At 36.8% G+C, this 24,356-nt stretch overlaps 1 protein-coding gene across 3 annotated transcripts in view; it reads right to left on the reverse strand.

Annotated features, from left to right (window-relative positions):
* Positions 1–24,356, reverse strand: part of PCCA (propionyl-CoA carboxylase subunit alpha) — a 492,766-nt gene that overhangs the window by 47,737 nt on the left and 420,673 nt on the right. The window contains exon 22 of one of the 3 annotated variants that reach the window (XM_072622037.1): positions 10,256–10,569. The exons of the other annotated variants lie outside the window; for them this stretch is intronic. Within the exon in view, the coding sequence (XP_072478138.1) occupies positions 10,495–10,569 (75 nt within the window). The 3' untranslated portion in view covers positions 10,256–10,494. Of the gene's footprint in view, positions 1–10,255; positions 10,570–24,356 lie in introns of those variants that run through there. 3 annotated transcript variants of the gene reach the window in all.

A 24,356-nucleotide genomic window follows, 5' to 3' on the forward strand; every position in this document is an offset into this window, starting at 1 on the left:
TATCCTATTCCATTCCCTTCGATCCCTTAATGTAGAGGGTGCTAGATCTTGTGTTATCCTGATTTATTTCCACAATACTTGAATTGTTTCTTTCTAGCTGCTTGCAATATTTTCTCTTTCACCTGGGAGTTCTGGAATTTGGCCACAATGTTCCTAGGAGTTTCTCTTTTTGGATCTCTTTCATGCGGTGTTCTGTGGATTCCTTGAATATTTATTTTGCCCTCTGGTTCTAGAATCTCAGGGCAGTTTTCCTTGATAATTTCACGGAAGATGATGTCTAGGCTCTTCTCTTGATCATGGTTTTCAGGTAGTCCCAGAATTTTTACATTGTCTCTCCTGATTCTATTTTCCAGGTCAGTTGCTTTTCCAATAAGATATTTCACATTATCTTCCATTTTTCGAATCTTCACGCTATGTTCTGTGATATCTGTCTTTCTCATAAAGTCCTTAGCGTCCATCTGTACCATTCCAGTTCTGAAAGATCTATTTTCTTCAGTGAGCTTTTGAATCTCCTTTTCCATATGGCTAATTCTGCTTTTGAAAGCATTCTTCTCCTCATTGGCCTTTTGAACCTCTTTTGCCAATTGAGTTAGGCTAGTTTTCAAGGTGTTAATTTCTTCAACATTTTTTTGGTTCTCCTTTAGCAGGGAGCTGATCTGCCTTTCATGCTTCTCTTTCATCCCTCTCATTTCTCTTCCCAGTTTTTCCTCCACCTCTCCAACTTGATTTTCAAAATTCTTTTTGAGCTCTTCCATGGCCTGAGCCCATTGGGTGGGCTGGGACACAGAATCCTTGATTTCTGTGTCTTTGCCTGATGGTAAGCATTGTTCTTCCTCGTCAGAAAGGAAGGGAGGAAGTGTCTTTTCTCTGAGAAAGTACCCTTCAATAGTTTTATTTCTTTTCCCTTTTCTGGGCATTCTCCCCAGCCAGTGGCTTGATCTCTGAATATTCTCCTCACACCCACCATGCCTCCTGGTCCTCCCAGCCAGCATTTGGGGACTGAGATTCAAATGCTGCTTCCCGCCTTAGGGCTTTTGGCGGGGGCAGGGCTGCTATTCAGTGTGAGAATTAAGTTCAGATGGTCAGGTCGGGGCAGGGCCGCCTCTCAGGCACAGTTCCCTCAGGGGGTTTATGCACAGACCTTCCACAATGGATCCAGGCTCCCGCCCGCTTGGGGAGCCCCTGTCTGCAGCCGCCTCTCAGCCTCTATCTCCCGGGGGGGGGGGGGTCCGAGCCATGGGGGCACTCCACTCCCCTCTTGACCCGCCAAAGAGACTCTCTCACTGACCCTCGTCACCTGTGGGTGGGGGGGCTTGTGCCGCCACTGGAGATCCCGACCCTAAAGCCTGTTCAGATCTGTACCTCTTAGAGCCGCGGCTGCCCCAGGTCCGGACTGGGCTCCGCGTCTGCAGCGCGATGGACCTTTTGCGAGAGGTTTGCAGGTCCCTCTGTGGGTGGAGGGACCCTCGTGGCCGCAGGATATCTCGTCCCCGTAGCCCGTTCGGATCTCCTCCTCATGGTGTCGCAGCCGCTGCAGGGCTGTACTCAGCTCCCAGTCCCGGCGCCCAGTCCACAGCGCGAAGGACCCCCCACGAGAGGTTTGCAGGTCTCTCCGGAACAGAAATCTCCCTCGCTCCAATATTCCGTGGCGTCTGGGTGCAGAATTCACCTTGGGTTGGTCCCCTCTAGCCGTTCTGTGGGTTGTGGGTTTGGAGCTATGTGTATGTGCGTCTTTCTACTCCGCCATCTTGGCTCCGCCCCAACCCCATTCTCAAGGGCAGTTTTACCCTGGAATTTACTTCAGAGACTTGGGGCTTCCTCATCCTAGAACATCCATCTGTCCTTGTAGGCCCCACACCCTGGGACATCATTCTGACATACTGGCCCTCTTTGCCCCTTTGGTGAGTTCTTCTGTTACTTCCATTTTGGGTAGGGTCCCAGGTTGGCCAATCTTCATTTCCTTCCTAGATATGCTTGTGACTTTCTAGACTTCAACATCTATTTCACCCTACCCTTCCTTTGGCTCCTGGAATATAGTAGGTCCTTAATAAATGTTTATGGAATTGAACTGAACTGAGATGTACATAAGAGGATGGAAACCACTGGTTATTTGTAAAATCATAGGTTGTCAAATTTGGCTGGAGTAGAAGGTATATGAAGCAATGTAATAGAAGGTAAGGCTGGGGCTATATCATGTAGACCTTGAATACCAGGTGAAAAAACCTAGACTTCATTAATTGTGTAACAGTGAGTTATTAAAAATTATCGAGCAAAATGGTAATATGATTAGGTATACTTTAAGATAATTAATCTGCACAGATATTTTGAGGGGAAGGTGAACCTAGATGGGATAGATTAATAATCAAGGTATTAGTATGGTGAAGGAAAGAAGTACTACGGAGCTTAATGAAAGATTGTAGTGGGAATGTAGAGAAGATGAATGCCCAAAATACTCTGTTGTTGTTCAGTCTTGTCTGACTCTGTGACCCCATTTGGGGTTTTCTTGGCAAAGACACTGGAGTGGTTTGTCATTTCCTTCCTTAGCTCACTTTACAGAGGAGGAAATAGAGGCAAAGAAGATTAAGTGACTTGCCCAGGGTCACACAGCTAGTAAGTGTCTGAAGTTAGGTCTGAACTCTGGAAGATGAGCTTTCCAGACATCAGGCCTGGCATTCTAGCCTCTGTGCCAACAACCACAATCTGGAGTCTGGAGACAGAGATTTGGGAGTCATTTCCATAAAGAATGATAGCTGTAGTTAAGGCAATGGAGAGATCACCAGGAAGGAAAATGGGAAGAAAAGAAGTCCTCAGAGTTGGACAAGGACTGTGCAATGCTGAAGAATCAAGGGAGGCTATCTCAAGGATGACACAGATTCCACGAGGGAGCTGGAAGGACATCATAACTCATCTAGCACAACTTCATATAAAAATCCCTATTACATCATCTCTGACAGTTGTTCATCCAACTGCTTCGTGAACATCATTAGTGACAAGGAGCTCACTGTTTATTAGAGTAGCTAATTCCTGCTGTATCAAATATAAAGAGAGCAAGAAATCTATACAACCTGATCATTACTACTGAATATACAAAAGACTTTGAAAAGGAAGAAATAAGGTTTGCAATAGAAGAACAACATTGTAAGATTCTAAACTAATGTCAAACACAAAACTGAAGTTCTTTTCACACATTGGATTTTTTTTAAAAGATACAAATTATCATGGAAAAATATGTATTAAAAAGTAGAAAAGGGGTAAAAAGAAAAACAAAGGAAAAAGCCATTTTATAGAACATTAATATCTGTATTTTCTACTTTCTATAGAAGAGTTAAGTTTTTATTCCATTAAATAACTGACACATCTAGTATATTACAACATTTTGCAGAGAGGATTTCTACTAGCTATTATCCTAAAAGCTGATAAATGGAATAATATTTTTTTTTAAATTCATATAAAGTCTGATTTCTCATTCAGCTAGTCTACTTGCTTTTAAATGCCAATATATCAATTGAAGTCAACAAAACATAAAGTAACATCAGTGTAATATTAAAAACTCCTACTGTGATAAATAGAAATATGACGGTTCAGCCAGAACCAAATAGATAAGCTCTTACCTGCAATTCATTATAAGCTTTCAACTATGCATGAGATGTTTGATGGAAAAAAAAAAAAACCTCACAATTGTTTAGCTATTCATTCAGGGTGCTTTTCTCAGACCATTCCTCTCCCTCTCAATAAAAAATTGAATCCAACAACGATATTCAGCATGAACTACAATTCAATACATGGAGCCAACATCATCTTAGTCCAATTAAATAAGGCATGATTTGCAAAAATGGGATTTTTGTTTTTCAGAAAAAAACTGTAATATCTGAAATATAATATGGGCTTGTATGGCATAATGGATAGAGCCCTGGGTTTATAGCCTTAGTTCAAAGCTCATCTCATGTGCTCCTCTTCTCCCTCTATCCATGTGGGGAATCATACACCCTCACACATAGGTCCTCTGTTCAAAGGAATATAAATTTTAATGGCTTATACTTCACAGGGTACGTTGGGCTTAGAGGCCAGATTTTTTTTCTTCCCTATTTATTCATTCTATCCAGCTCCGCCCCCCCCCCAAAAAAAAACTAGGTCAAGTAATTCTTTTGTCTCATATAGTTTTCATTTATGATTTCTTGAAATATAGCTCCGGAAAACCAAGCTTTGACAGAGCCTGTTATGATTAAAATGGAGCTACTTGACTATGCCTTTAAACCCAAATCCCTTTGGCTTTCACTGAATGGCCAATAACAGGTCCCAGTCCAAGTCTTACTTGCTCAGTCTGGATTACGATGACTCAGAATGAGTGTAAATAGCAATTGTTGACAGTCTTCCCCTCTCAGACTGATTCTTTCATGAAGGCAAACTAGGTCATTTTTTGCCTCAATTGTTACCTAGCCTTCAATTACTGAATGAGTGTGGCCTCAGACAAACTGAGACTCAAGAGAGACCTTAGCTTAAAAAGACCAGGGTCCCCCACTGCATCCAGGGTCATCTCCAGTTGTCTTGACACATGTCTGGCCACTGGACTCCAATGACTCTCGAGGACAGCGTAAGGCTGAGGACTTTGCTCAGCCCAGCCTCCTTTAAATCCAAGTCACTTGCAAAGTCAAGACATCATCCTCCTGACGTCATTGGTCCTCTTTGAGAATAAGGACAAACATTTCAGATGCTGAATAGTTTTATGACCATGACCATAGGCTGGTCACTTAGATTCTCTGGCCCTTCGTTTCCTCATCAATAATATGTATACAATAATTCCTCACTTTTTAGAGTTGTTATGAGGATGAAATGACATAATGTTACATATGTATGTATGTGAAATGTTCTGCAAACCTCAAAGTACTATCTACATGTCAGTTATTGATTCTTATATACTTAATTTACTGAATATCCTGTATACTTATTCTACTGCATACTTTATCCTACTTTGGCTTCTACGATCCCCTCTTAGGCCTTCTCTCTCACCATTCATCAATATTGTATGTCAATTTCATTACAGCATGTTTGCCCAGACAATGCTCTCCAGCCTTTCCAGTCACCAGTGGAGTGAAACAGGGCTGTGTGCTTGCTCCCGTGCTTTTGAGCATCATTTTTTCAGCCATGTTCTCAAGTGCTTTCAATAAGGATGAATACAGCATCAAGGTCAACTACTGTACTCATGATAAATTCTTCAGTTTGAAAAGGCTATAAGCCAAGACCAAAGTGGAGGGAGTGCTGGTGCATGATTTTCTGTTTGGAGATGATTGTGCACTCAGTGCAGCCTCTGAAGCTGAGATGCAGCAAAGTATGGATCAATTCTCTGCTGCCTCTGCTAATTTTGGCCTAATAATTAACACCAAGAAAACACAGGTGCTCCATCAGCCACCACCACACCACCCACATGTGAAACCATTCGTTACAACAAATGGAGAAGTTTTGAATGCCATGGATAAGGTCACTTACTCTGGAAGTGTACTTTCCAGGGATATACACATTGACAATGAGGTTGATGCACACATTGCCAGAGCTAGCTCAGTGTTGGGGAGGCTCTGAAGAAAAGTTTGGGAGAGAAGAGGTATTAGGCTGACTACCAGACTAATGATTTACAGAGACATTGTGCTGACCTCATTGTTATATGCTTGTGAAACATGGACAATTTACCAGTGCCATGCCAGGAAATTGAATCTCTTCCATTTGTACTGTCTTAGGAAGACTCTGAGGATCATCTGTCAGGATAAGGTACCAAACACTGAAGTCCTTGCTTGAGCTGAAATGCCAGATATTCAAACTATGCTTCAGAGATCCCAACTCTGATGGACTGGCCACGTTGTTCGAATGCAAAATGTACACTTGCCAAAAAGACTATTTTATGGAGAACTTGCATGGGGGCAGGTGATCACATGGTGGCCAGAAGAAACAATCCAAGGACACTCTCAAGGTCTTTCTCAAGAACTTTGGATTTGACTGCAACATGGGAGACACTGGCACAAGACTGCTCAGCATGGCGTGCCCACATCAGAAAGGGTGCTGTGCTCTGTAAGCAAAGCAGAACTGAGACAGTGCAAAGTAAACGCAGGATGCGCAAATTTGGGATATCCACCCCAAATATTCACACAAACTATCTGTGCCCAATCTGTGGTAGAGCATTCCGAGCTCGTATTGGTCTGATCAGCCACAGTCGAACACACTGAAATTTCACTTTATCATGGTGATGTCATTTTGGTCCTCTGCGAAGATGAAGGACAACAACCAACCATTAATTATCAGACTTGTTTAATGTATGGATTCTTCTATATCTGGCGTGTACTTCTACCTCAACTGTGCCTGGTAGAATCTCTAGTTTTCTTCAATGCACAGCTCAAGTATCAACCTAAGGCTTCCTTTCTTCCATCCATAACAGATAGAATTCTCTCCTTCAAATTTCTTTTTATTGTAAAATTGTAAATTTGTATTGTATTCTTCATTGTAAACATGTTGAATTCCATCTTCTCCCCCTCCCCCAGGAGAATGTAAACTCCTTTAGGACAAGGGTGTTTTCATATTTAATCTTGTGTCCCCATCACTTAGCTCATTATATAAAGTGCTTAAGGTTTGCAGGATTTAACTGGATTTAGATCTTATTCAGGTAGTGATTTTACTGATGCCAGTGGACTCTATGCTGAGAGGGCAATCCAGCTTTGTTGTTGGAGTTAGCTTGAGGGCATGTCTGCTGAGTAGAACAGGAAATATCCCTACTCTTACTTAAACAGTCCTCCCTTCAAAAAACCCAAACACCATTCCCAATAATATTCTTAAAGTATGTAGAAAACGTCTATATACATTTTTTAAAAAGATTCCAATTGTTACAACAATTATATTTACCACTCATAGCTCAATCCACTACACATCTAAAAGATAAAAATTAGTACAATATTTTAAAAAACATTTTCTTGTTCAATGAAACCTCCAAATTTAGATAAATAATTATTTAGATCTAATTAAATCCAATTATTTAGATCTAACCTGAAGACTTCAGATCTAAATTAGAATGCATCTGACCTCATGTTAAATAAGTAAAAAGTTGTTAGGATGGTGTTTCCAATGGTGAATAAAACACTCTTTTGGGAGTCAAGTATGTCCATATAAATAAGCTCTCATAGAGATGAACATGATAAATGTAAACCAAGAGTTATAATATCAACATTCCTTGAGCGGGTTAGCAAAGCACTTTATTATTTACAAGCCATTTTATTTTCTGAAAAATTAGTGTAGCAAAATACCCCACAGTATTTTCAGGAGTCATAACACAAAGACAACCAGATTCTTCATGAATATCAATAGTACTTCGCTAGACATTGAAATGATTTTCCAAATATATGCTAGCTGCATCAACTCAATGTCAGGAAGAAGCTTAACAATTTACCCTTTCTGATAAGCATAAAGCAAGCAGAAGATTTATATTTCTAATCACTATTAATTTATTAAGATTATCTAATTAGAACAAGTAGAATTCTAGAGACTAGGACAAGTCATGCCTTTAAAAGGGCAGAATATGAGAAAAAAATTGTATGTATTTATCAAGATGGGTAGCGTGTTATTGTGGAACAAGGGTTCTCTGGAGTTAAGTAGAGGGACATCTGTGTCTTGTCTCTGACACATACTTGCTGCGTGACTGTAGATAAGTCATTTAACCTCTTGATGCTTCAGGAAATTCTTTTGAAATAGTAAGTTACTGACAAGGTTTAATATTCATTTCTGTATCAATGGAAATTTTTGTACACAGGGACTTCTCTATACTGATGAAATCACAAATCCTGACCAAAGGGCAATGTTGGCATTTCTATAGAAATTTTATAGAAAGAAGCTAAAAGACTAGGAGATTCTAAAATGGCACCTATTCAAAAGCCCAGAGGAAGAGCTAACCATTAAATACAGAATGGTTTACTGTTTAAGTGTTTCTACTTTGCCCCTTCCCCTAGACTTTTACTTTCAATGGAACTCAGTTTTGAAAGGTGAGTTTAGTTACCACATGGATTCAGTACAGTTTTAATTTAGTTCATATTTACAATGTTTTAAAGTTAAGAAAGTGCTTTCCTCACAGCAACCCTTGTTTAAACCCTGTGATTAAATAGTTAAAGTATTATTACCTCTTTTTCAGAGATGAGGAAAACTGAATGTTGTAAACTCTGAGAGGTTCAGTGACATATCTGTCACATGTCCATTGTCTGGGGCAAAATTTGAACACAGGTCCCTTGATTCTATGCCTAGTGCTCTTATTATTCTCTGCTGTCTCCTGAAACTGCACTGAGTTGCCCTTCTTCTCCATGTATTCATCTTTTCCTTAAATCTTTGTCTACTAGCTACCTCCTGCTCAGTTCCGTTGAGCTCTGTACTGTGGGGTGTAGGGGCGGACAAATGCTTCATTATTTATTAATATTATTTGAAGCCAGCTTCATGTGTCCAGATACTGTTTAATTTCGAATGTGAAGTATGGGTCAGGTGGATCCCAGAGATCCACTAAGGGAGCTAGAGATTGCTACAAGGAATGCTTAGATCCCCCCAGGTCTTATTGTGGGTCCACCCAAATAGCTTTGTGGGGTTTTTGGGTCTGTCTGCCCAATAGCTTATATTTTGTTTTAATTCAAATTTTATTTAGTATTTTAGTATCTGTTGTACATCTCAAGCAACAACTGGAAACTGTCCTTTTTGGGAAACTTCTTATATGTGGGCCCTCAGTTTGTACCCGTTTGAATTCCATATAATGACTTGAAGGGGGAATCACACTTAAGGGGTTGGAACTCTGGGGGCCTCCTTCAGCTCCCCTTGGGTGTTTTCATTTGATCCAGACTTTCTTACTCAAATGTAATCTTCCCATTTGATCCGGCAGTCTCCAGAAGCCCATGGGCTTTTCATTATCGCTGTGCCCAGGTCTCTGTTGCACTCCCCACCCTTTGATCCTATTACCAGCCACTCCCATCAGGATCTTCCCTGGGTTTGATCTATCAAGACCATCCCCCCAGACTATCTGGTGACACCTGGATGCTTCCTTCAGTCCTTTTCTGTATTTAACATTCATCTTGCCTCCATGAAGGTGCTCAGATTCAATCCAGCTCAGACTCTGTCTAGCTGAGATTCTGTCGGGCCCACTTATGAATACAAGTGTCACAAACGCTTAGGCTCCTTAAGAGTCAACCCAAGGTGGTGAATCTTTAATAAACTTTGTTTTTCTTTGGCTGTAAGAAGGCTTGAGTTGAATTCATTAGAGCAGGACTGGTGTGTTGGTATTTTGGGGTTCCCCAGCACCCCTAAACCTCAACAACACCCAATTCTAGCTCTCCCTTCTGCTGAATCAATTTAAAATTATTTCTAAAAACCTTTTTTAGCTTTCAGCTCTTATTCTTGGCCAACAGCAATCACTCCTGGGATTCCTCTATATTCTAGGATCTCTACCCAGATATATCTCCCTAAAGTGTTCTATCCAGGCACCTAACAATCGTTCTCTCTCTCTCTGTGAAACATATTTCTCATTTATAACTTTAAAGTCCTGCAAAGATTGCTCTATCTACTGCTAATGTCTTCCTAAAACCAATCTAACTGTGAGACAGTTTGAACTGATGACATCTTTAAGCATACAGACTATGACTGCCTTTGGTTTCTCTGATGATTACACCAAAAAGTAATAATTTGTGATGCAGGGACTTTCTCTGCCTCATAGAATCCCATTCTTCCCTGAAGATGCAGCTCAAGTACAATTTCTATGCGAGAGGTTCTTAACTTTTTGTTTCATGGACCCTAACATGTTCTGACTCTGTTTGGTAATACAGTGGAGCCTATGGACCCCTCTTCAAAATAGAATTTTAAGTGCATGAAATAAAATACATAGGACAAAGAAAATGAATTCTATTGAAAAAGTTATGACGATAGTAAAAACAAAAAAAGTTCACACATCCTGAGAACCCTGCTCTATGCAGAATCTTTCACAATTACCTTCACTGTTAGTGTCTTCTCTTCATATTATCTATTTAATCTGTATTTAATCTCTTTATATTTATTTTGTAAGTACACTTATACAGCTATTAAAGCTATTAAAAGTACACCAAGACCTAGTGTGTGTGTGTGTGTGTGTATGTGTGTGTATGTATTTATACATATATATTCTTTTCTTGTTTCCCCTGATATGTAAATTATTTGTGAATAGGAATTTGAAAATTTATTGTATATGTATTCCCGATACTGTCACAGTGCCTGGCACACATTGGGAGTTTAATATAAATGTTTATTGATCATCCTATTAAAAATGAACTGCAATCCTCCACTTATTTTATAGAGCCAGCTCACAGTACTCAGAAGGGAAGGGCTTCCATTCAGAGGATCAGAGGATAGTAGGATCATCAGAGCACAGGTGTAGGGACTGAGGGGACCTCAGAAGCCTCAAATCCAATCAGGCACAGAGACGCTGAGTGACGTGCCCAGATTCACCTAGCTAGTAAAGGTCTACAGCAAGACACAAGCTCCGGGTCCTCTGAATCCAGGTCCAGAACCCCAATCACTCCACCAAGGAGCTGCCTGCTAAAGAAGACGAGAATTATAGCTCAGAGAGGTCAAGGTCACTCAGGCGGCAAACATCAGAGGCAGTTCACATTCTAGTGTACCATGCTTTGCCTCCTATTCACTATCTTCTTACTTCTTATTTTAATAACTCTGAAATATATTTGCTTACGTATTTTTTTCTTCATAATATTTCTGCTAGTGTTAGGCATCATATATGGTTGAAAGAGACTGTATTGGAAGTCCAAGACCATGGGTTTGAATCAAGACACTCTTAAGCATCTAGGGTCACCTTAGGCAAGACAAGGCACTACCTTCTCTGGGCCTCAGATTTTCCTCATCTACTAAAACAATGAGGTTAGACTCCTTAAGAGTCTAACTGCCCCTCCTACCTAGATGATACTAAGAAAGCTAAAGATGGTTAAACCTTTTAAAAGGATGCTGAGGCGGCCATTTTATGGAACAGGTTCGAATTTAGATGTTTCAAACACCAAAAGGAATCATGAACGGTATGGTGCTTTTGTTGATGCTTTTTAGTACAATACACCTGTTTTCCTGTCCCCTCCCCTAGCTTTTAGTGACTACTCAGATGTCTGAAGTACTTTTGAGATAGCTAATGAAGATGTCACTATGAAGAAAACCAGAAAGATCTCTTCCTGACATCAAAATATTAGAATTAGGTAGTATTTTAAGAGCTGTAACACGTTCTGAGTTTAATATCTATTTCACAGTCATATATGCTATTATCTAACACTTTCTTTCTTCTTTTTCCTTCTTTCTTCCTTATGATAAATTGATTTATTTTGTTTTAACATCCCAGTTATTTGCAGACATACTCATCTTCCCAAGCCAATGAACTACAAAAAAATGTGGTTAAACAAAATCAGTGGACAAAACGATAGTTGTCTGCAAGTGTGTGCAACATTCCCCATCCACTATTTGTGCTTTCAGTGAAAGACAATCAGGTGTCCTACTACTACTGGCAGGGCAGAAAGAACACTCTCATCTGGCTTGAATTTGATAACACAGAAATCCCATAAAAAAAACAAAAGAAAACATGAAAAATACATTCCATTTTTAATTCTGACGGTTCTTTTTTTCTTTCTTTTGACATAATGTCCCTCTTGCAACAATGTGAGTTACGATAAAAGAAGAAGAACCCAGTAAAATTCAAGGAACTGCTTAACATTGAAACGTTTTACATTTTGTGTAAATAAGGGAGGGGGATGGAAATGTCATTCTAAATAGAAAATGTTTGAGAAGTAAAACATATTTTCCTTCATGCTCCTTTAGATTTCAAATCATTATAACAAACTCAGTGAAGAGTGTAAACTACCATTAATTACAGTCTTCCTGGAAACAGCCCCTTCCCTCCTCTCTCCCTCTCGAATGTCAAAAAACTACATCAGAGAGGCGACCAAAACTAAACGTTACTACAGAGTTTGCAATTCAAAGAAGCTGTCATTTTTCCCTTAAATATTATTTTATGGATTATGTAATTTAACAAAAACAACCACAATGAAATTTAGCTAATGAATAGAATCTTACTGTTCATGTTTCAAAATTTTAAGATTATGTGCATAAGGAATATTGTGGTATCAAGTAATTAGTGTGCCCTCTTCTACATAATGGGTGGGTTCCTTAAAATATGTGTATAAATCAAATTCAATTTTAAATATGCAGAGAGAGATTTTACTATTATTTTAGGGAACTTTCATTGTGAATTATTTGATAAAGATTGAATTTCATTTTGTAAAAAATTTAACTTACTTCTTGCATAAAAATAAGTTTTTAAACGTGGGGTTTGTTTGAAGCAAGGTTATACCTGGAACTTGTTTTCCTAAAAGAAAACTGTCAACCTTCTACCTCTGACCTAAGGTGACTTTACACTTCTCAAATATCTATCAGCAGACTCTGGAAAAACCTTGTTTTAGTTGTGATGCTCAGAATATAACTGACTTTGCTAATGGTCCTACCACTGCAGTCACAATGGCATCTCTCCAAAGTGAGGTTGGTAGTCACAAATAGTAGTACAACATTTCCTAGTAGGATGATTTTGCTCCACTTTTCTTCTACAGATAAGTACTTTTCATCAGCATAAATTTAAAAGATGTCTTAAAGTGTAGAAGGAACTGTAACGTCTATGCATGCTCTTATTCACATGATTTTATGTGCTTATTCTTTTAGAAAAAAGAAATTCTTAAGAAAAAATTATGTAAAATACATATATATGCATACATATACAATATGTACACATATCACGTATTATATCACATTTAACCTTCAATAGTAAATAGTAATTAATTTACTCTATTAAGAGGATATTAAAAATATGTTGCATAAGAACTTGGTCTCTCAAATTGACAAGGAAGGCTCTGTTTTCTGAGGCTAGTTGTATATTATGTAGCAAACTGAAGGATGTCAAGATTTCAAATAACAGAATATCTTTGACTAACAGAGAAAAAAGGAAAAATGACATGAAACAAAGAGATCACATCCAGTGATTTTAGACACAGGAGGAGATATGCCTCCAGCAAACCTCCTATGCATTCCATGCCATTATTAACCATGATACTTTTTAATATTGTGATATTTCCAAGTATTTCATAACAATATTGGATTTATGATGTCATAGGTGGGGAGTATTCTCTCAAACAGTAGAGATGACAATCCATCTATGTTTTCTTATCCTGTCTGACTCCTTTTCATATCTTTCTTTGACACCTTCATAGAGAATGTATGGTATACTCAATAAACTAAGGGTCACCCTTTGCTACTGAGTTTATGGAATATGAAGGCCTTCCATTACTCATCCCTTAGTTTCTTTACCTGACTGAATGAAGCACTTTATTAAGCATTTACTATGGGCCAACCACTGTACCCCTGTATGAGCAAGGTGCCAAGCTGCAAACCACTGTTATTTCTAAGGCTCTTATACTATATACCACAAAAAACTCCAAATACATACATAACTGGAAATTTCAAAGGACTTTATAAAAAATTAGAGGAGAATGAAATTTACTTTGATTACACCTGTGTGTCTGTACTGGCAGTCCCACATGAAATGCTCTCCCCCTCCTCACCTCCATCTCTTAAGAGTTCTTAACTTCCTGCAAAGCATGGCTCAGGTATCACCTCCTACACAAGGCCTTTTATGATAACCCCAATAGTTAGTGTTCTTCCTTCATCCCTCAAAAATTATTTTGTTTTTACTTATGTATGCAAAAAGTTGTATTCTCCCAGTAGAGAATATTCTTTTGTTTGTCATGTTATTAAGCACAGTTCTTTACACATAATTGTCATTTAATATATATTTTTTACTTATTTTATAATTTCAATATGAGATCTGTGCCAACAGCTCAGTTGAGACACTTAAAAAAAAACCTTCTAGTTTTTATATATTGTTTCTAAATCACTTTCATTTCTAAATGTTTCTTCCTTTTTCTCCAGCCATCTTATTTTTAAAATTTTGAACTTAACACCAAAGAAATATACTTTGTTCTGTGCATAGAGCATAAAGAAGAGATAATTCAGTAACATCATAAAATATGAAACTAACCACACCTTAACATATAGGAAACAACTGGTGACTGCCATGGAAGTCACTTAAAATAACCACAACCTCACCCAATGAAACAAGCTCCTGAGAAGAGGGAAATGAGTAAAAGAACAGATATTACATACACTACTCATTGCCACTTTTCAATTGCAAAAAAAAGACTTTAAAATAGTTGAGGAACGACTTTAGCTGCAAACACTTTGGCGAACGCTTTGCCAAGAAGGGAGATATGACAGCCAAAGGCACTACCAGCTTAGAAGGTAAATTCATTTATAAAATCTTACAGAGAATGTTGAAGATTGTAAGCAGTACTGACCGACATAAAGGGAAAAATTACTTAAGGTAAAATCAAACTTGCAGAAAGTTTGATAAAGGGCCTAATTAAGCCAGGTTATCCTAAGAATATTTAAAAAATGAACTGGTAGGAGAAAAATGAACAGATTGAAAAATTCGCAAAGACCTGTCAACATTTCTATGACAATCTTTTCCCTCCATAGAATGATAATGGAATCACTCAGACTGTTCCTCCAGGAGGAAGCAGAAACGAGACTTTCCAATCCAGCCTTCAAGTCTGTCGGTGTGCTTATACTTTACATGATTGTACTGATCTTGCAGACTGTTCTACTGGCTCTTATTTCTCTGTCAGCTGATACATGACTTTCTAATTTCCTACCCAAGCAAAGTGTCTTTGGGTTAATCAAATCCTAGGTTATAGTAGTCAATGGCTTTTGGGTTATCTTTACCCTCTTTCAAAACCCAATTTTTTTATTATTTTAAAAAGCATTGAATAGTTTTGATGATTACTGTTTTCCAACACATAATATAGAATGCTAACTTAAGATCTGAAAATGCTAAGTTCCCCCTTCATTACTATTTTTGCATTTCCTTTGAGATTCTTGATATTTTGTTCGTCTTTGTGAATTTTGTGGTAAATTTGTTGGTGGTTTGATTGGTATGGCATTAAATTCATTAATTAATTTAGGTAGTATCATTTTTGTTTTTCCTGTTAGGAAGTCTTTGTCGTGATGAAATAAAATGTAGCAATTAAAAATACATACGGCAAATTTTTTTCAGCATAGAATCTTGTATTTAGCATAATGAAATTTAAACTTTTAAGAACAGGAATTTTAAAAATCCTCATTATTATTTTCTTTTAATCCACTAAGTAGCCCTTTTCTATAAAATGTAGGATATATATTTTTATGTCATCTCATAACCATTCTTTCTTTAATTATAGCTTCAATAACTGCAACTGGTTAAAATAATATTAAAAAACTTTTTAAAATAACTTAAAAGAAGAATTATTAAGATATACTGATATTGATGATTTTCCCTTCCAATATGAACAACTCATTATTAGTAGTCAATTATCAATGACAGTACCTGGTGAATGTGAAAAAACACATTTAATGCTGAGAAATTCCTCTTCCATGGTCTGCGAAGTTAAAGCAACTTTAAAAAAAATTTTCTTAAAAGCCTGTACTAGTCCCAGGTATTATTCAAAGAAGTAAGGACTGACTCTTACTGAAGACAGATTATTTTCCTGGCCAGTATTTTTTAGAAGAAAGGGTTATATGATGGACTAGAAATAAACAAAAATACAGGAGTGAAGCAAGGATGCCCCTTTCCCTATTGTTATTTGAGATGCTATTAATAGCAATAAGATGTGAGAAAAAGCATAAAGCCAGTCAAAGAGAAAATAAAATTATCCCTATTTGTTGATGACATGATGTTTTACTTGGAAAATTCCATGGAATCAGCAAAGAAACTGAAACTAAACCTTCAGTAAAATAGGTTATAAAAATAAACCCACAATCAAAGCATTCCATAGACAAATAACATTCAAAATGACTTCAAATACACAAAATATTTAGGGGCCAATCTACTAAAGCACACAATATTCATAAAAATAAAATTATAAAATGCTTCTTAAAGAAATAAAGAACAATTTTTATAACTACAAGAATATTCAATGCTTACAGCAAGGGCAAGAAAATATAATATAAAATATAATAAAGGAGAGGAATAGAAGGAAATAAGAGGACAGAACCTCAGGCCAGACATTCCCACAGAAGTGTGCAGAGATCAGCACTAACATAAAGTCAAGAAGTAGGCTGAAAGAATGAACAAATGTACAAAAAAGAACCCCAAAATAAGGAGTTATGATGCTGAAGGAAAGCTCAAAAATCAGTCATATAAGAAGAGCATGACTTAAAAGTATCTATAAGCAAAGCTTCAAAGAAGAATCCAACTTGGACACAAGGGCAACAAGAGTTCTTAAGAGGAGATAAAGCAAAAGTTAAAGAAGGAGCTACCTAATTATTTTAAAAACCAAATGAGGGTAGCAAAGGAAAAAATGAGGCAATAGCTAGGGAAAAAAGTTATGAAAAGAGACAGCTGTTAGAAAAAGATATACAAAACCTTACTGAAGAAATAATTCTTTAAAAATTAGAACTGGCCAAATGGAAGCTAAAGAATGCATAAAACTTAAATAATAATAATAAATCAAAGTAAAAAGACTGAAAAAAATTGATGAAAATATGAACTATCAAAAAACCAAATGACCTGGAAAACAGAATAAGCAGAGGTAATTTAAGGGTGACTAAAACAACAACAAGAGCCTAGACATCATATTTCAAGTATTGGAAAAGAAAACAAGATATTTTAGACCCAGAAGACAGAATATAAATTGAAAAGCTTTACTGGTTACCTCCTGAAAGAAACTCCAAAATGAAAAGTTCCAGAAATGTTTTAGCCAAAATCGAGAGCTCATAGCTTAAGAAAAAAAAAATATAGCAAGCAATCCAAAAGAAAGAATTCAAGTACCAAGGACCCACAAGTAAGTTCACATAAGATTTAGCAGCCATACTCAAAAGAGGCAGTGGGACTGGAACAATATTCTAGAAAGCAAATGACTTAAGTTTACCACAAAGAATAACCCAGTGAATTTGATTCTGATCTTATGGAGGAAAATAAACCTTTACCAAAATAGAAGATCTTCAAGAACTCCGGATGAAAAGATCTGAACTAAGTAGAAAATCGGACATACAAACACAGGAGTCAAGAGAAGCATAAAAAGGTAAACATGAGTGAGAAACCATAAGGAGCTTAAAAAGGTTAAACTGTTTATATTCTTATAGAAAGACATGATACATGTAGCTCCACAGAACTTTATTATTACCAGGGATCAAAGGAGTCTAATTAGACATAGGGCTTGGGTGTGGTTCTGTTGTGTTTGGATGATCTCAAAAGAAGAATAAAATGGGTGGGGAAGAAGAATTCACTGGGAAGGGGGCAAAGAGAGAAGAATGGTGGAAAAATTATCTCATATCAACAGAGGGAGAATGATAAACGGAGATTCTTTTAAAAGAGGGGGGAATGTGGTGGAGAAAACATTTGGAACTCACTCTCCTCTGACCTGGTTAAAGGTGGGAAGAGTACACATACACATAGATGGATACAGAAATACCTCTTACCAATAAGAAAATATAAAGTAAAGAGGTTAAGGGAAAGAGGGGGGACACACATAAGGGAATGGAGAAAAATAAAGGCATTAGTCAGAAGTAAAGCAGGTTCTTTATGAGGGGCAGGGAAAAAGAGAAGGATAAGTATAAGAGAATAGAACGGAGGGAAACACACAGTGATCACAACTATGAATGTGAATGAGATGAACTCACATAAAGAATTGCAGAATGGATGAGAAATCTGAATTCAATAATACATTGTTTATAAAATGTGTACATGTGTACACTTGAAACAGAAAACTATACAGAAAACTAAAATAAAGGACTGGAACAGAATCTATTACATTTCATCTATCACATTACAATTTATTACAGAAGTGAAAAAAAGGCAGGGGAAGTAATCATAATCTTAGACAAAGCAAAAGCAAAAAAAAGGCCCAATTAAAAGAGATAAGAAGGGAAATTACATTTTGCATAAGTTATTAGAGACAATGTTAAATATATATATATGCACTAAATAGTATAGCATCTATATTCTTAAAGGAAAAGTTAAATGAATTACAGTAAGAAAGAGGCAGTAAAACTAGAATAGTGAAGTACCTTAATTCCTCTCATACCTATATAGATCAAATCAAAACAGAAACAAGAAAGAAGTCAAGGACATGAACAGAATTTTAGAGAAGCTAGATATACTACACCTCTGGAGAATAGTAAATAGGAAGAGAAAGGTGAGTACTTATTTCTCAGCTGTGCATGGCACATTCACAAAAACTAACCATTTAGTAGAGCACAAAAATGTCAAGATAAATTCAAAAAGGCAGAAATCAAATGCATCATTTACAGATCACAATGCAATAAAAATACATTAAAAAAGCAGAGATTAAAAATTAATTGTAAGCAAAATAACTTAATCTTAAAGAGTAGGTGGGTCAAAGAACAAACTATAGAAACAATCAATAATTCCATTAAAGACAAGGACAACAATAAGACCATATACAGAATTTACTTGATGCACCCAAAGCAGGAATCAGGGGAAAATTTATACATCTAAACTCTTTCATCATTAAAGGAAAGAGTAGATAATGAACTGAATACAAAACTCAAAAAACTAAAAACCCAGAAATTTAAAAACCTCAATTAAACATCAAAAGAGAAATCCTGAAAATCAAAGGAGCATGAACCAATCTGAAAGTAAAACAAAACCACTGAATTAATAAATAAAACTAGAAGTTGGCTTATTGAAGGGGGAAAACCTTCAGTAAAATACATAAACCATTAAATAAACACTGGTAAAAAGTAAACTTTTTGCAGATGATAGCAGAGTTTATTTAGAGAGCCCTGGAGAGTCAACTAAACACTTGAAACATTTAGCAAGCTCAGCAAAGTTTCAGGTTGTAAAATAATCTGCTATCAATCATCTGCACTGTAACCTAGGGTTTAATAAACCCAAAGATCCCAACTACTAGGGCAAGAATTTAGCACAGTGCCTGGCATGTAGTAGGAGCTTAACAAATGTTTATTAATTGATGATCTGACAAAACTATTGGAAAAACTGGAAGACAGGCTGACAGAAACTAGGTATAAACCAAAATTTCATACTGTATACCAAGATAGGCAGAAAATGGGTATGTAATTTACTTGTAAAGGGTGGTATCATAAGCAAATTAGTGGAAAATGGAAGAAATTACCTATTAGACTTCTGAAGAAGGGAAGAGTTCATGACCAAAAAAGAGATAGAGATGTTCATGGGAGACAGAATTGATAATTTGGTGACAAAGTTTAAAAAGTTTTGCACAAAATTTAATGCCTCTAAAATTAGAAGAAAAGCAGATTACTCTGATAAAAGTTTCATTTCTAAAATATATAGGGAACTGAGTCAAATTCACAAGAAGAATCATTTCTCAATTGATAAATGGTCAAAACATATGAATAGACAATTTTCAGTGAAAGAAATTTGAGCTATTAATAGTCATATGAAAAAAATGTTCTCCATCATCAATAATTAGAGAAAGGCCTATTTTAAAACTTCTGGGGTACTACCTCACACCTGTTCATCAAGAATAAATCCCAAAACCTAAAAAATTATTATTGATCTTATGTATTATTGATGCCCCAATTGGGGAATGGCTGAACAAGTTGTGGTATATAATTGCAATGGAATATCACTGTGTTATAAGAACTTATGTGCTTGATTATTTTAGAAAAACATGGATAGACTTGCATGAAATAATGAAGAGTGAAATGAGCAGAACCTAGAGAATATTGTAAACAGTGAGAGCAATATAGTTTTAAGAACAACTTTGAGAAACGAAGTCATTTTGACTGTTATAAATATCCAAATTAACTACAAAGCACATATGAAGGAAGAAGTCATCTGCATTCAGAGAAAGAACTAATAAACTGAAGTAGGTATAGTAGAATGATTTTATATGCATACATACACACACACACGCACACATGTATTTGTATATATGTAGCCATCTCCAGGGAGGGCAGAGAAAAAAGGAAATATACATGATAACTATAATATATTTAAAAGAGAGAGCAAGTTGGACATAATAGAATTGCAGTTTCATGTGCAATTATTTTTTAAATTATACTATGTTATGGAAATACCTGTTTTATTCCACAATTAAAAATAAATTTTTCTAAAAAAGAATTTTTAAAAATCATTTGGCAGAGAAGAGGGCCAGAGTTCAAACAAGGGTGCAAGAACAAAACCACTGCACACAGGCCATTTTCAGAGTGCAAAGACACAAAGTACTACAGGTAGGCACTTTACAGATGTTTGAGGTATATATCAGCAGGTAAGTCTAAACATTCAATAAAATTTAGGCAAAACCAAACACAAGTTATTGGACAAATGCACAACAGTACCTGGGTGGATAGGATCTAAGAATTCCTGGAAACAATCTCCATTCCCCTGAAGGGTCTCTGTGGGTCAGCATGACCTAAACACATCCAGAATTAAATGATATCTATCTACACAGAGCTAGATTCATATAATATTAATAAATTATAAAATATTTTCCCCACACACCTAACCAGATTGGAAAGATGACAAAAAGGAAAAGTACAAATGTGGGAGGGGCTACGGAAACACAGGAACACTCAGACACTGGCAGTAAAGTTGTAAAGCTGTCTAATCATTCTGGAAAGCAATTTGGAACTGTGTCTAAAAAGCTATTAAATTGTGGATACCCTTTGAACCTGTAACACAACTACTAGGTTCATACCCTGGAGGTATGAAGAGCAAAAGCACTCATGTACAAAAATATTTATAGTAATTCTTTTTTGTGGTGACAAAGAATTGGAAATTAAGGGGACTTCCATCAAAAGGGGAATGGTTAAACAAGTTATAGCATATTAATGTAATGAAATACTATTTTGCTTTAAGAAATTATAAAGGAGATGGTTTCAGAAAAGCCTGGGAAAATTTGTATGAACTGATACAAAGTGAAATGAGAACCAACTGTTATGATAACCAAATGTGAAAGAGTTCATAACAGAACAACACATGATCAACCATAAAACAAAGGATGAACCATGCTATCTGCCTCCAGAGAAAAGTGTAGATAGATTCAAAGCATAAACCAAAGTATATTTCCCTCCTTCCTTTCCACCTTCCTTCCTTTCTTCTGATTTATACAGTGCAGGACTTTGTTAGGACTGTACATGTTTACAATGGGTTTTGTTCTTGCCTACTCAGTGAGCGGGGCTGGGAGGAGGAGAAAGGAGAGAAATAGGAACTGAAAATAAAATTGAAGTGTAAAAACAAAATAAAAGTATATGTAAAAATGACCTTTTCTTTTAATTTATCAAGAATCATAGAAATTCAAAACATATAGAATATCTTGCTTTACACCCATTATAAAAAGAAATAAGATGAACACTAAGACCTGCTGCTGAAGTTGTGGGAGCCTGCTGGCTGTTGTTCCACTTCCTGAAGACATGCCTTTGCAGAGGCTGTCCACCATTTCAATAATATTCTCCCTCCTTATCTCTGTCTCTTGGCACCCTGAGCTCACTTCAAGGCTAAGTTCAACTGGCTTATTGATTGGCTGATTGGTTAGGAATGAAATTTGTGATATTTTTGAGATCTGGCTGATGAATGAGAGGCTCAGCTATGAACTGGAGAGCAACCATCTCAAGAGGATTAAAGGAAAGATTGTATTTAAAAGGAGAGTTCCCGAGATGACTCCACTTGGCAGACAAAAGGCCTAAGAGATGAATGAAATAATATCCAGGGTGAATATACACAAAGAACACACTGATAGGATTAACTGCTTATATGCTCTTAGAACTATTAGGCTGTATTTTTATACAGATATTAGTGAAGACAGGGGAGAAGAGAAGTCAGCATTGTACTGTATAATGAATGTTCTTATGTTGTATTGAGAGATTCATAGCCAATATGCAAATTTTGCCAAATGATCCTAAACTGTATGAAGCAAATGGTATTTATGCTTTTGTTGTAGTTCAGAATTTTAAAAGAATGAAAATTATGCTCAAGACTTACTTCTACTGTACAAGCAAACAGGAATAAGGGACACATTTCTGCCTTATAGAGAGATAAAACAGGCATGCTACGTGCCTCAGGGCATACCTTAGCAGTACTGAATAGGAGCAGTTACTTGGGTGAAGAAATAAGTTCTGTTGGGGGGTGAATAGAATAGCAGGCCTACAACTAGTCTGTCTTAAAATCAGGAATCCATTTTTAGATGAGGCAACAAACTGCCAGTAGTAATAACAAATAACTCACAATATCAGGAGTCAAAAGAATCAGGTTCCTTTGGGTTCTGCCACTTCATTAGGCGTTACAGACTACAAGCACAAAAGCAGCAAACAGTCTGAGAAAGGTTCAGGCTAACTCAGGGTCTAACAGAATCAGCATGTCAACAATCAGGTGAATAACACAATAAAGGATGAATGGGAGGGGACAGTTAAACCCAGCAACTTCTGGCAATGTTGCTTGTACCATTCACCTGTCTCCATTCTGCTAGATAACTACAGCAGTTGGTGGTGGAAACTTTTAAATTATTTTCTTGTTTATATGCATATTACAGAGCTAGTCCTGAGTCACCAAAAGTTAAAAATAACCAATTTGACTGAAAATTAGCACTAATGTATGGATTTAAGTACCTGGAAGATCAGGAGCAAAACTGCAGAAAGGAAATCACCAAAAAAGTACTTGATGAATAGTACCTCGGTTGGCCACAGGAAAAGTTCTATTGTGGTTGAATCATTTTCAGTCTTATCTGACTCTGTGACCCCATTTGGATTTTCTTGGTGAAGCTACTGGAGTGGTTTGCCATTAACTTCTCCAGCTCACTTTACAGAAGAGGAAACAGAGGCAAACAGGGTTAAGTGATATGCCTCGGGTCAGACAGCAAATAAGTATCTGAGACCAGATTTAAACTCAGGAAGAAGTCTTCTGACTCCAAGTCCAGCACTCCATTCTTCGTGTCACCTAATTGTCCCCACCCCCCATGCAGTTCTGTGACTCCCCAGCTAATTTCTTTGCCTTTTCTCCTTTTCCGCAGCAGCTTCTCAATCTATTTCAGGAACCCAGTGCTTTCATACTTTCCTTAATCCTTCTTCCTAACAAAATCCTTTAATGCAAAAGAGCTGATAACAGTTTTTAATACCTTTGTGTGAACTGAAGTCAATGTGTTAGTTTTGCTCATTTTGGGGTATTCACATTTTTAATTGTGAAATGAAAGGAATTTAGGGTGGAAGATGTGACTCCTCCCCTTACGGGGGGCGGGGGGGGGGCGGAGGAGAGAAGCATTATGCTAAGACATCTACTTTCCATAGGTGGTGGCCTATTGGGACTTAATTCTGGTAGGGTTAGGGTTAAGAAAACTTGGCCTCTGAACTTACAGGCTAGGTAAACCTGGACAAGTCACTTAACCTATATGAGTCTCAGGCAACTCAGTTTCCTAAGCAACAGATGGTTGAGATCTGTTGAAAAATTATTATTGCAATAATATAACATTATTTTTACATGAGAAATAATACCAGTGGTTCTCAAAGTATGGTCCTCAGATGCTCCCAAGGGAATTGCAGGGTCAAAATTATTTTCATAATAGTACTACTAAGACCTTATTTGCCTTTTTCACTCATATTCTCAGAAATGTATAGTAGAGCTTTCCAGACTTGTGAACTAAAGATTTAGTGGCAAGAATGAAGACGGAGTTAATATCTCATCTACAGAATTATACTTTTATCTTACAAATAAATGAATCTACAGACTTGGTCAGACTTGTCATTTTGCCTGTATTTCACTGGTATCAGCACCAATTAATCATTAAGGAAGATCTTATATGTGAATGCTTGGGAATAAATACAAACGGTGCTAAAATATTCAAAGGGCTGAAAAACTGTTTGGAAATTCCTAGTTTATCCTGAAACAACTGTGCTGACATAAACTGTGATGCCTAACCTCTAGAGTTACTGTATTCTTCACTGCAACGCACCACAGTTTAAAAAAAGTCCAGCTTAATTTCAGAATATCCTTGATAAAGCAATACAAGTTATTTATCTTTTTAAATCTTGATGATGGTTACAAATCTTTTCAATATTCTGTGTAACAAAATGGGAAGTACACATAAAGCACTTTTGCTGCATACTTAAATATGGCAGCTGTCCCAAGGGATGGCTCTTGTACGACTGAGCTGAAAGTGGAATTAACCAATTTTTTTCATGGAATATCATTTTTACTTTAACAATAATAATAGCATTTATATAGCACCTACTATAGGCCAGGCACTGTGCTAAGCACT

The sequence above is a fragment of the Notamacropus eugenii genome, chromosome 6 (assembly GCF_028372415.1).
Source record: "Notamacropus eugenii isolate mMacEug1 chromosome 6, mMacEug1.pri_v2, whole genome shotgun sequence".
In the NCBI taxonomy this organism is placed as follows: Eukaryota; Metazoa; Chordata; class Mammalia; order Diprotodontia; family Macropodidae; genus Notamacropus; species Notamacropus eugenii.